Below are 12,445 nucleotides of genomic sequence, written 5' to 3' on the forward strand. Positions count from 1 at the left end.
TTTCGCCTCACCGAAACAGTTATCATTTCATTAATGCAGAGAAGCTGCCAAGGGAAGCCGCCCTGGACGAGCAGTCCTTGTGACATTGCCCTGAGCAGGCTGGAGTCTGGGGGCTGCTGTGTTCATCAGCAGGTGCTCCCTGATGAACACCTGCCCGCCGCCCAGAGTCCCGAAGGGGCCAGATCCTGAATAAAGCAGGCTCCCCAGCCGCCTGGCAAAAGCACTTTGCATTTCTGGAGGAGCAGTAATTATGTATGCCTGTCAAGGCCTTCTCATTGGGGAATCATTCAAATGCATGGATGAGAAAGGCTCAGCTTCCCAGATTGACAGCGCCCCCGACTTCGCCCAATGCCGAGCTAAATGGAGAAGAAACTATGTGGAAGTGAGAGGAAGAGAACAAGGGAATAAATTATATATTTATTCTTTATGTATATAAAGAATAGTATATAAGAATAGTATAAGGGCAGGGAACAACTGGGAAATGAAAAAGGTTGTTTCTCCAGGAGCCTGATCCCTGGGTTAAATGGCAGAGTCTGCTGGAAGGAGAGAGAAACGGGGAGGTGGAGGGAAGCGATAAAGGAGCCAATTGGCCATAGCTGGTGGTGGGAGGAAGAGGTGCTTGACATAGGGGTTAGGAAGATGGACGCGACATGACGCATCCTTTCCCAAGTACACAAGTGACATTGCCAGAGTATGTATCACGGCCTCCTTCCTGGCTGCCTGCAGGTACATGATCCGACTGAAAGCCGGCGACTCTCGTGTCTGAACATATGGCCTCAGTTCCTTCTAGCTCCCTGCAGCACCACCGTCTCTGCCCAGCAGCACACCAGCCTTGAGAGAGCGTGTAGGTGTCGTCCTCTGCGTGGTCTGCTTCCCTGTTAAGCTGCTGTAACAATCACATACATGACCCCTTATTCTATCCCGTTCTACCGATGAGAAACGTTTATTAGGCACTGACTGTGTGTCAGGCACTGTGCTAGGGCGTCGGGCTGCAATATTGCTAAAATGGGATGCTTGCCCTCCGGGAATTTCCTGTCGGCAAAATTCTATTGCATTTAGAAAGAGCAGCTTCAAACCCTTCGTGACTGGGCTGCTTGTTGCTTGCTGGATCCGTACCCAGTGTTTAAACCCAAAGCTTTGGAGTCAGTCCCAGCCTTGAGCCCTCATTTGCCCTGTGCCCTTGGGGGCTTGTGACCTTGGGCACACTAATGTTTCTAAGCCCCAGTGTCCTCATCAGTACAACCTTGCAGGGTTGCTGTGAAGATTAAATGAGATGATGTCAATGAAGCGTGCAGCCCAGAACCTGGCCTGGGGAGGCCTGCAGAAGATCATGGGGGGTGGGAGGGGCGGAAACCTGGACCTTGGCATAGCGTGTGCCGGTGGTAGCTTTTTACCTGCTGGGACCCCCTTGTCATTTATGCCCTTCGGTTTTCTTTCCTTCCTGCTTCAGAGCATTGCAGCCTTTTTTGAAATGATCTGCCCTGTCCCCACTTAAGTGGAATAGGAGAAGGCCCAAGGACTGCGGGAGGCACTTCGGTCCTGGCCCCACCTATGCTGGCAACTAAGATGACCTCTCTTGCCCTTGGACAGGCTCCTGGACCCCTGAGCCTTGGTTTCCTTCCCTGTCATTTCAGTGGGTCGGAAACTGGTCTTGTGCTCTTTATATAATCCAGCGTTCCTAGGTGACCCACGCCCATCTTATTAGGGGGTTGAGATCTGCCAGTCACTAGCCATGTGCCTTTGAGAAGTTACTCCTCTCTGTGTGCCTTGGCTCCCTCCCCTATCAAATGGGGGTCATCCTGGCATCTACCTCCTGGGCTTCTGGTGAGGATGGACTCCGTCAGCTCATGGAAAGCACCTGGTGCAGCGCTGGGACAGAGGCCGCATCCAGTAAACAGAAACTGTTTGCACTGGCCGTCTGCAGCCAGCTTTGCTGAGATGTTCTGCTGCCGGTCACCTGTAAGCTGGTGGTAAAGCATTGGTCTCATGTCCACTAATGGGTTGGGGTGCAGGCTGGATGGAGACCTCCAAGACAGAGAAATGCTCCCTCTGGCAGGACCGATGTAGCTTTAGGATCCCCCCCCCCCCCCCCCCCCGCCTGCTACCTATCTGGGGTGCCTGGGAGCCAGAAGAGGGAGCGCAGACCCTGTTGTTCTTCTTGTCCACCAGCATAAAGGAAGTAGCCTGTTTGCCTCCTGCCTCTGAACCCGGGGGCTGCTCAGAGAGGGCAGGAAGGAAGCCAGCCTCCCCAGCTAATCAGCCGGATCATCAGAGGGTGACTTCAGAGTGACCTCATGCTTTCTCTCCATCCCCGACACCCCCTCCCCAGGAATAAGGAGCAGCCAATGAGCGCCTGCCTGCTTATTACCGGCCCCCAGGGGGAGGGGGAGGCGGAGGGGGAGGGCGGGAGACCAGCTCCCAGCTGCTCCGGGAAACACAATTACAGGCAGGGCTTCAAAGAGGCCCCTGCTCAGACATCATTTATTCAGAGCCGCCCAGCCTCACACCCTCTCTCCCTCTAGGTTTTCAGAAAAGTTGGAAAGAAAGGGCAGACTGATCATGCTTTCTCTCCACTCCCGGCTCCGACTTTCTGCCATCTCCCAGCCCAGCTGTGGCCACTCCTACAGGGCAGAGCGACACCCTTTCATGGGGCCCTGGACAGTGCCCTCAGGGTAGGCGGGCGGGGCCCAGCTGTGGAGCGGTCCCCTGGCGGCCCAGTGGTCATTGTGTGTGCTGTAGTGAGAAGCGAATTGTCCAGAACTGCCTTGAGGAGGAGGAGGAGACGGGGTCAGGCTCTGGGCCATGGGTGCCTTGCGAAGCACAGATGGGAGCCATTTGATGGTTTTATTTTCTTAATGCAATTAATTCAGAAGTGACAATTCCTTTGATTTAGCATGTGGGAGATGCCCAAGGGAATGGTAGATGACAGGAGAGGGCTTGAGGGGAGAATGCACTGAGTTAAAGCTCAGTGTGCATTGACTGACCCAGGGTCAGCTCAGAGACAAAGGCTGCACAATCTTCTGTGTGTGGCTTCCTCATCTGCGCCTCTGGTACTAAAAAGAGAGAATGGAAATACTAATACAGGGCTTTCAACGGGGATCCCAAGTTACTCATGTCTCAATGAAGACATACTGAGTTTCCTACAATTAGGGACTGTATGCCAGGTACTGTGTGGGGTGCGAGATCTTTGGGGTTTCCGTCTGAGGCTGTGTATGAGTTTCCTGTGGCTGCCGTAACAAGTCACTGCAAACGTGGTGGCTTAAAATAACAACTGTGCATTCTCACAGTTCTGGGAGGCAGAAGTCAAAAGCAGGCTGTCAGCAGAGCCGTGCTTTCTCTGCAGGCTCGAGGGGAAAATCCGTTCCTTGCCTCTCCTAGCTTCTGATGGCTGCCAGCGTTCCTTGACACGTAGCTTCGTCACTCCAGTCTCTGCCCCTGTCTTCACATGGCCTTCTCTGTGTCTGTGTCGTTACTCCCTCTGTCTCTCTCCTATGAGGGTCCATGGGATTGCCTTTAGGGCTCACCTGGGTAATCCGGGATAATCTCCTCCTCTCAACAATCTTAACTGCATCTTTTGTAACATAAGGTGGTATTTACAGGATTTTGGGATTAGGATGTGGGCATACCGGAGGCCACCGTTCAGCCCACCACAGGGTGTAATGAATCATGTCACACAAAATTCACGGTGTTCTTAGTAGCATTGTTCATAATAGCCAAAAAAGGGAAGCAAGCCAAGTGTCCAGTGATGGATGAATGGATAAACAAAATAAGGTCTATCCATATAATGGAATATTATTCAGCCTTAAAAAGGAAAGGAATTAAGACACATGCTACAACACGAATAAAGCTCAAGGACATTATGCTAAGTGAAATAAGTCAGTCACCAAAGGATGAATACGGCATAATTACACTTAGATGAGCTACCTACAGGGGTCAAATTCATAAAAACAGGAAGTAGAATGGTGGTTGCCAGGGGCTGGTGCGAGGGGGTATGGAGAATTGTTTAATAGGGGCAGAGTTTCAGTTTTGCAAGATAAAAAGTTCTGGAGATTGGTTGCACAATGATGAGAAAATGCTTAAACAGTATTGAACTATACACTTAAAAATGGTTAAGATGGTAAACTTTATGTTATATGTATTTTACCACAATTAAAAATTTTTTTAATTAAAATGATCCAACCCAAAGGTGTACATGCCCAGAGTGTATGAGGTACATGTGGTAAATGCTATAGGAAGACGGAAGAGAAAGACACCTTTTGGAGGTGGGATGGTCAGGGAGAGCTTCCTGGAAGAAGTGGGCTTTGAGCAGAATAAAATTTAAATGAGAAGGACGAGGAGAGAGGTTGGTGTGGGCAAAGGTTTGGAAATAAAAATGAGACTGGTGTATTCTTTACTCCAATACAAATAGATTGACCAGAAATGAGTACTTTTGTAGGAATTGGGTTGGCTAAGTAAACTAGGCCTAAATTCAAAGAACAGTCTTAGATACCAGGCTGGCATTTACAACTTGGTACCAATTAGAAGTTTACCATCATAATTCATGAGTGCAGAAATCAGAGTCTGGAATAATCATGAACACAGAGAAACCTCCCTGTGTGCCAGGCACTGTCTCAGCACTTTATGCAGATCAACATGAATTCATTGAATCCTCATAACAGCCCTGTGATGGGGGCATAGTCATCATCCTCATTTTGCAGCTGGGTAAACTGAGGCACAGAGCAGTTAAGTAACTTGCCCGAGATTATATGAGAAAGATGGGATATGTTAACGGATTTAAGAGATCAGGGGTAAGGGATCCAGAAGGGTTGTAAGGATTTTTATAATGGGTGAATAGATTTGTGAGAAGGCCGGGCAGTTTCTAAGGAAGGAAAAACCTAAGAATAATATTGGAGGGCAGGTGTTCAGTTCCTCAATCTGGGTCATCATTTTACAGATGAGAACACTGAGGCTCAGAGAGGTTAGAGGATTTGTCCAAGAGCACCTATCTGGGATGTATACGTGTTAAGTTTAAAGTAATGGTATGATATGTAAGGGCAGAGAATTGGAGAGGCCCAGGGTGCCACCTTGTCATCAGATTCCTTTCCCCAGACTTTGCCTGAATGGCTCACGGAGACCACCTGGAAGGGTCTTTATCATGAGGATGTACCAAGAACACTTTAGCCCTACACCCGTGATCATTTGATCATTACAGTCCGATCCTGTCTCACCTCGGAAGGCAGGCTGAGAAGTAGACAGGGCCTTTCTGGAAACCTGCGTGAGCTGGTATATGTGTGGTTCCCTCTGGAACAGTCTGGAGCCCTTGGGAACTCTGATCCGGATGGTCAAGTCAGACCAGCAATGACAAAGACCTAGTCTGTCCTCCCCGGAGAAGGGCATCGACGCCCAGGCTCCCCGCTCTGTCTGGTGGAAAGGCCGTCCTGTTAGCACCACCAGCAGCTCCACCAAGCAATGCATTTTGAGTGGGACCTTTATAAAGAGAGTCCGTTTGACAGATATAAGGGGGAATAAAAGCTGAAAAGAATCTGAGATAGAAAAAGAAAATGAGAAGACGGAAGCTTTTGAGTGAACAAAGTTAATTACAGGCTGAGAGAAAGTCTTAAATGTAGTGTCCCCATAGGGCCAGGACGGCACCAATGACCCAGTAAAGTCTGTTTCCAACCTGAGGCACGCAGGACTTGCCTCCCTCCATTGGCACGGAGGCGTCTGCCCAGCTTGTCCTGCAGAACTTGGTTGGGCTGCCCGCCACCTCTCTGGCCTCGCGCCCAGCCCAATCCCTGCAAACTCCACAAATGTTTACAGCACAGGTAATTGGCAAATTATAATCAGCAGGATCCCGTAAATATCCCTTCGAAGTGCGGACTAGCATAAAGCTTTCTGCTGACCCAGCAGCTTTCTCTAAACGAGTTTAAGAAACATTCGGAACAATGCAGTTCATTAATCACTGACACTCAAGGTGGGGTGTTGTCTTCGTTTGCAAGATCAGGAAATTACAAGGCTGATGCCTTACATGGTTTTAAACCAACCGTACAGAGAATTAAAGGTCCCGTGTCTGAATCGATCAGGATAGGCCAGGTAATGCTGTGATGACAAACAACCCCAAAGGTCACAATGGCTTAGCAGCGAGGTTTATTTCTTACTCGTGTTCCACGTCCATTCGGCTAGTGGCTCTTGACCCCACTGATGAAGGAGCCACCAGCTGGGGCATTGCCAGTCACTGTCATAGCAAAAGAAAGAGTTGTGGTTTCCAAAGGGACTTAAGATTTAGGAGTTGTCACCTAAATGTCTTACAGGATCTCTTATCTCCCCCCTTCCGTGCCTTTATTTCCCCATTTGTAAATTGCGGGTAATAAATGTCAGCTTTTCTTCACCGAGAGTGATGCATGTGATCTGTCATAACTGTTCTATAAAGTAACGGGACTAACTTTGTAAATCTTTTCACCAGATATGTGTCCAAACAGGTACAGTCCTTGAAAAGAAATAGTTTGAGATGATAAAGTTTATTCCAGTGATGCTGCTATTGCTGAGAGCCCTTTAGTTGCCTTCAACTTATGAGTCACTAAGAAAATTTGTTTTCTTACTATAGAAATTCCGATATATAAGGGGTTGTGGGGATAGGCTAAATTAAGGGATATGTCACCATGGAGAGGCCAAAAGTCAGCCTCCCCAAGGTGAATTTTTCAGTGTGTCAAGTCAGTTCTTTAGTTCTGCAGGCTCAGGGACCTGAGTTTTCATCCTCAGAAGAAGACTCACATTAACCAAGTTCAAAGTACTGATGTATAAATCATTACTGATTTATAAAATGTCAGCGTGCTGGTTTCAAGTGAGCAATATAATCTTCACCAGACGGGGCCCTCAGGGCACATGATCCTTGACCTCTCACCCAGGAAGTACAGTTGGCAGAGGCAGGATGGCAGAGGAGTTACGCACGTGGCCTTTGAGGCTAGCTTGACTTTGTTGGAAATTCTGGCTTTGCTGTGAGACTGACGACAGCCTGCCTGCCATCTCCACGTTCAGAATCCTCATTGGCAAAGGAATGATGGTCTCTTATTGTAGGTGATAATGTGGTCACATGGCAGGGCGCTCAGCACCGTATCTAGGACATAGCCATGCCTCAGTAAGTTTTTGGAAGGTGCAGACTTGGAAGAAGGAAAGTGAAATAGGTAATTTGAATGCTTAATATGATCAGCTAAAGTTGCCCCACACCTCTGTTTCTGCTGTGTGAAAGGTTGTACCCCCGGGGCCTGGATAGTCAATGCCTGTTGGCTCAGACCATGTTTGCGTCTGCAGCTCACCTCTCTTTCCCAACCTGCTCCTCCAGCGCCCTCCCCATGCACACCTTCCACTCACCCCCGCCCATTCTGTGCAACCATTACTGTATTTAATCCTGTTAGAGATAAACTCGTCCAGCCCTGAGAGGAATTCTTTCTCTTCCTGGGTAGTTTTATGCATCTCTGATCAATTCCATTGAGATGTTGGCTTTTAAAATTTAACTCTCAAAGAGAAGGAAGTCTTATTTTTGTCATTTCCAAGTTTGGGATGGAAGTCTCACCATCACCCCCAAGGACCCACAGTGATGACTTTATAGTCACACCTCGTTTTAGGAAGCCCGTTTGACCAGCGTGCTCACCTCCCCCTCCCCCACCGTCCCCACTCACTAGACTTGACTTCAAGTGACGCCATTTGAAAAAAATCAAATCCATTCTGAGGGCAAGATTCATCACCAGTGAGCATGCTCTTACAAATGTGACACAAGCTTCAAAGGCAAACCCAAAAGATTATCAAAAATGTTTTATGGGGGCCGGCCCAGTGGCGCAGCACTTAAGTTCGCACGTCCTGCTTCGCCAGCCTGGGGTTTGCCAGTTTGGATACCAGGTGCGGACCTACGCACCACTTGTCAAGCCATGCTGTGGCAGGCGTCCCATATATAAAGTAGAGGAAGATGGGCATGGATGTTAGCTCAGGGCCAGTCTTCCGCAGCAAAAAAAAAAAAGGCTTGGCAGCAGATGTTAGCTCAGGGCTAATCTTCCTCAAACAAACAAACAAAAATGTTTTATGAACTAGCAGGCATCATAGAAATACTATGACTACTTTGAAAGGGATAGTCATTTGGACATAATGGTGTGTTGCCCTTTGAAAATCCACCCGCCTCCCTCCACCCGGTGACACCCTCTACGTTAATTGCTTTGTGTCTGGGCAGCCAAGTACCTTCTGGAAGTGGAGGTGGTGCTGGCAGAGCCTGCAGCAGCCCGTGGCAAAGACAGTTTGCAGCTTCAAGAAGCCCCTCATCTTGGTTTCGACTTTGTAATTTATCAGTGCCGTCCTGAGATGTGCCATGTTTCCTCCATGCCATTCCCCTGGGCGAGATTTCTGCTCCTTAGGAAGGAAGGTCTTACATAAAGTCTCGAATTCCCTGTTGGTTACAGCGATTGCTTTTTCATTTTTCCACTTTGTAGCATGAATGGAAGTATAGAATTTTAGATGGTGTTGATTTCTCAAGACGGATTCTCCTGTTGGTTTATTATGTCTTCTGGGGGAGGAAGCTTGGCCCTAGATTCAGACCCGCTCCGGTCATTGCCAGCTGTTTTCCTTGGAAAATTGATGGCCTTTGCGGCCCGGAGGACGCCACCTTGCGAGCCCAGGAGTGAGGCAGCAAAGGGAAACCATCTGAGTTGGCTCTTTAAAAGGAACCCTAGCTTTTACTCTCTGCCCCTGATAAAAGCCTAAGGTCCTTATTGGCAGGTGCTGCGTGTGTCTCCTGCAGCCTTGGCTGGTGCCCTGCACATATCACACACTCAGTAAGCGTCTCTTGTTTTAGTCTGCTCGGGCAGCTGCAACAAAATGCCACAGGCTGGGTGACTTAACTGAAATTTATTTTCTCACAGCTCTGGAGGCCAGAAGTCAGAGACGAGCGGGCCAGCCTGGTCGGGGTCTAGGGAGGGCTGTCTTCCTGACTTGCAGGCGGCAGCCCTCTTGCTGTGTCCTCACTGTGTCTCACCACCTCGCGTGGTGGGGAGAGAGAGCGAGCAAGCTCTCCAGTGTCTCTTATGAGGATGCTATTCCCATGGTGGAGGCCCGCGCTCGTGGCCTCATCTAAACCTCATCACCTCCCAGAGGCCATCACACTCGGGGCTAGGGCTCCAATGTGGGAATTTGAGAGGGACACCGTGCAGTCTATGGCAGCACCCAAAACAGTGAAATAAGAAACCAAACTGTCGTTTGACTCTTAACTGACATGCCTTATCCACTCTGCTAAAAGAAATGCACAGAATAACCAGTGGAAGAGGAAATAGACTCAGAAAGGGTGTATTAATGTGCATAAATGCACACAAACACCAACACACATTTTCTCTCCTGGAATCTGCTTTTTCTGAGATTGGAGCCATCCAGTGAGGACACTTGGAACAGAGCAGTTGTAGAGTAAAGGCAATCCATTTGCATCTACCTGACCTGGGAGCTAATTTAGAAATAACCCTTCCCTTTTAGCCCCATTTCCCTATCAGACGACCTATTCCCTGTCCCCCACCTCAGAGCCTCGCAGTCTCCCATCCTCTCAGCAGTGACAGAGCAAAGTGAATGATGTCTTGGCAATGCAAGCATCTACAGGGATGGCATGCCTGAAGCACTGGTGCACTCCTGTGGATTGGCAGAGCTGTTTAGGAAAGCGTTTATGATAAAAACATTCCTAGGTAGAGATGATTCTTTTCTTTTGGAAAGGCAAATGGAAGGTAAATTTTCAGTTTATTCTTAAATCCTATTCCCAAGGCTGTGTGGCCTTAATTATAACATTTCTTGCAGGAGGGTACGTTTATTGTTTAGGTTTCAAATTACGGGAGTATGTGGAGTGGCCGAGGGCAGAGTCTCTGGAGCCAGGATTCAGATCTCAGCCCCAACACCTGCTTAATCTTGGGGCGCCCATTGCCTCCCTGTACAATGGGAGGAATAATAGGACCACCTCATAGGGCTGTGATGAGGGTTAAAGATGCCACTGTTTGTAAAGTGCTTAGAATGAGGCCTGGCACAGAGCAAATACTATATAAGCACATGTTGAATAGAGAGAGAGAGATGTATCTCTCTATATTTATGTATTTTTAAATAAGGCTTTTTCCTGTCAATTCAGCATAGAATGTTCTGTGTAGGGAAGGAGAACCCTAGGGTTTTTCAGCCCTGTCAGTGAGCGAGTACTAATTGTTGATAGAACAAACTGAGGAAACAGGGCAGAAGGTCTCAATGTGTTGATGGCCCTGTACTTGACTCTTTGCTCAGAGGCGTCCTCATTGTCTACTCCTTTGGGTTTTATAAAGATCGTTTGTATTGGGTCAGCCCCAGTGGCCTAGTGGTTAAGTTCGGTACACTCCGCTTTGGTGGCCCAGGTTCAGTTCCTGGGTGCAGACCTATGCCACTTGTCTGTCAGTGGCCATGCTGTGGCAGAGGCTCACATACAAAAAGAGGAAGATTGGCAATAGATGTTAGCTCAGGGCAAATCTTCCTCAGCAAAAAAAAAAAAAAAAAAAAAAAAATCAAAAAATCAGATCATTTGGATTGATGTACTTGAGCTTTGAGACATTCTCTTTAAAACGTAAATAAACCTGAGATTGCATGTTTTAGGGAAAGTTGCCTCTCATCACTTACCGTTTTTTCCATTTGGTTCTTCCTCCAGCCTAAGCTTTTGGCCAAGGAGCTGCTTGACCTCGTGGCATCTCACTTCAACCTGAAGGAAAAGGAATACTTTGGAATCGCCTTCACAGATGAGACGTAAGTGCCCCACGAGCCCTCGGAACGTGAAGGAGAGTGCAGACCCTGAGCTCGCACTGTCCCCACTGTGCAGTCAGCTGCCAGCCACTTGGGTCTTGTGGTGCGGGGTCAGTCCGAGTTCATCATCTGAATTTCAAAGGCCTTGTGATCATGCCTGGAACGGCCCAAGGATGTAATTAGGGTGATGCTAATATTGTGAAATTATTAGGTAGACGAGTTCTTATAATCAAGCAGGTTCGTGCTCAGAACCGAAATGTTTATTGTTTTAAAACATAGATTTGTATGGGTTTGTTTTCTATTAAAGTTAAATAAAAACTTCTGGAAATTAAGCCTTTCTCTTCCAGTGTTGGAATAACAATAACGGGAAGTGAATTTGATGGTAAATTCAAAATGAAAAGTGTCTGCGCAGTTTCACTGTCTAAGCTGAAATAGAACATAAAACTCAAAAATTCACATCATTGTTTTCAGTGGTCCTACAGTCTGGCTCTGTGAAGTGGTGTTTTGCAATGCAAATAAGGAGTACTTTACTAAAATTTCAGTTTCCTTCTTAATATACGGTTAGCAGAAGAGTACAGTGAATATCTGCAGAGATTCTTGGGTAAAAATAAGCTGTTGTAGCATGTTTCATAATTTTCTTTCCTCTATGTATACACACACACACACACACACAAACACACAAACATACATGCACTCCTCCAAATCTTTAGAATTACCAAGAGGATTTCCTAAAATACTAATGGATCAGGATTAGGTTAGTGGCTGGACAAGACAGTATAGGGGAGGCCATACCGCAATGATCAGATGGTGCCATCGAGGCACGATGGGCTCAGAAGCGAGGACAAGAGGCATCCCCGTTGGTCAGGAGGAGAGACGATCAGATGTGGCTGCACTTAACTCGGGAGCAGCAGATGGGCAGGGGGGCCGGGGGCTGTGTTATCCAAATTGTGACCCTGTGAGTAAGAGGGGGTGTAAATTGTGATTGTCTTGGGCAAACTGGAACGTAGGGTCGTCCTGTAAGTTAGCACATTTCAGGCAGTGTTGTGATCCGGGAGCAGGTGGAGGAGCAGAGTCATATCTTCCTCAAGAGAGCTGGAGGAACAAGTCAGCCCCTGGCCCTGCAGCCTGCGGGGAAGTGAGCCCAAAGGAAGGCAGGAGAGGATGCCCCTGGTCTAGCAGAGTCACTGTGCCTGTGGGTAGGGCCAAGTAAGCACGCTGTGAACCAGAGGGCTGTGGTGGCACGGAGCCAGCAGAGTCACGAAAAGAACACTTTGAGACAATGGGACATTGAAAACAACTACTTTCACAAATGCGCATTTTCTGCCTTTTCTCCTGAGAATCACTGTAAACCCCCTAAATTGTTCTTCATGTATTTTTCACTAACTAGAAGGAAACCAGAGGTTTCAATTAATCACCTCCCATTGTTCACACTTCTCAAGTAAGCTGACTCTGCTGGAAGATCCTGTGGACTCTAGATGGTCCCAGTTAGACTTCCCTCTTGAATAAAAAAGAATCAAAGGATGGACATGTTGTCCCAGGCCGACGAGGAAGAATGCGGCTGCCGAATGTTTCACATCGCTGCCCTAGCGGCACTGTCCAGGAGGAACCGGCTGGAAGGTAGAAAGTCATTCTCCTCCCGGGAGAGACAGGAGCAGGAAAGCCACACATCCCAGAAAGCAGGGTGGGAAAGCACAGC

The 12,445-nt window shown here is 48.0% G+C and overlaps 1 protein-coding gene across 28 annotated transcripts in view; it reads left to right on the forward strand.

Moving 5' to 3' along the window:
* Positions 1-12,445, forward strand: part of FRMD4A (FERM domain containing 4A) — a 586,106-nt gene that overhangs the window by 430,148 nt on the left and 143,513 nt on the right. For all 28 annotated transcript variants that reach the window (XM_070601150.1, XM_070601129.1, XM_070601151.1 and 25 more), the window contains one exon: positions 10,658-10,752. In XM_070601150.1, the coding sequence (XP_070457251.1) occupies positions 10,658-10,752 (95 nt within the window). The remainder of the gene's footprint in view (positions 1-10,657; positions 10,753-12,445) is intronic.

Source organism: Equus przewalskii, chromosome 30 (assembly GCF_037783145.1).
Source record: "Equus przewalskii isolate Varuska chromosome 30, EquPr2, whole genome shotgun sequence".
In the NCBI taxonomy this organism is placed as follows: Eukaryota; Metazoa; Chordata; class Mammalia; order Perissodactyla; family Equidae; genus Equus; species Equus przewalskii.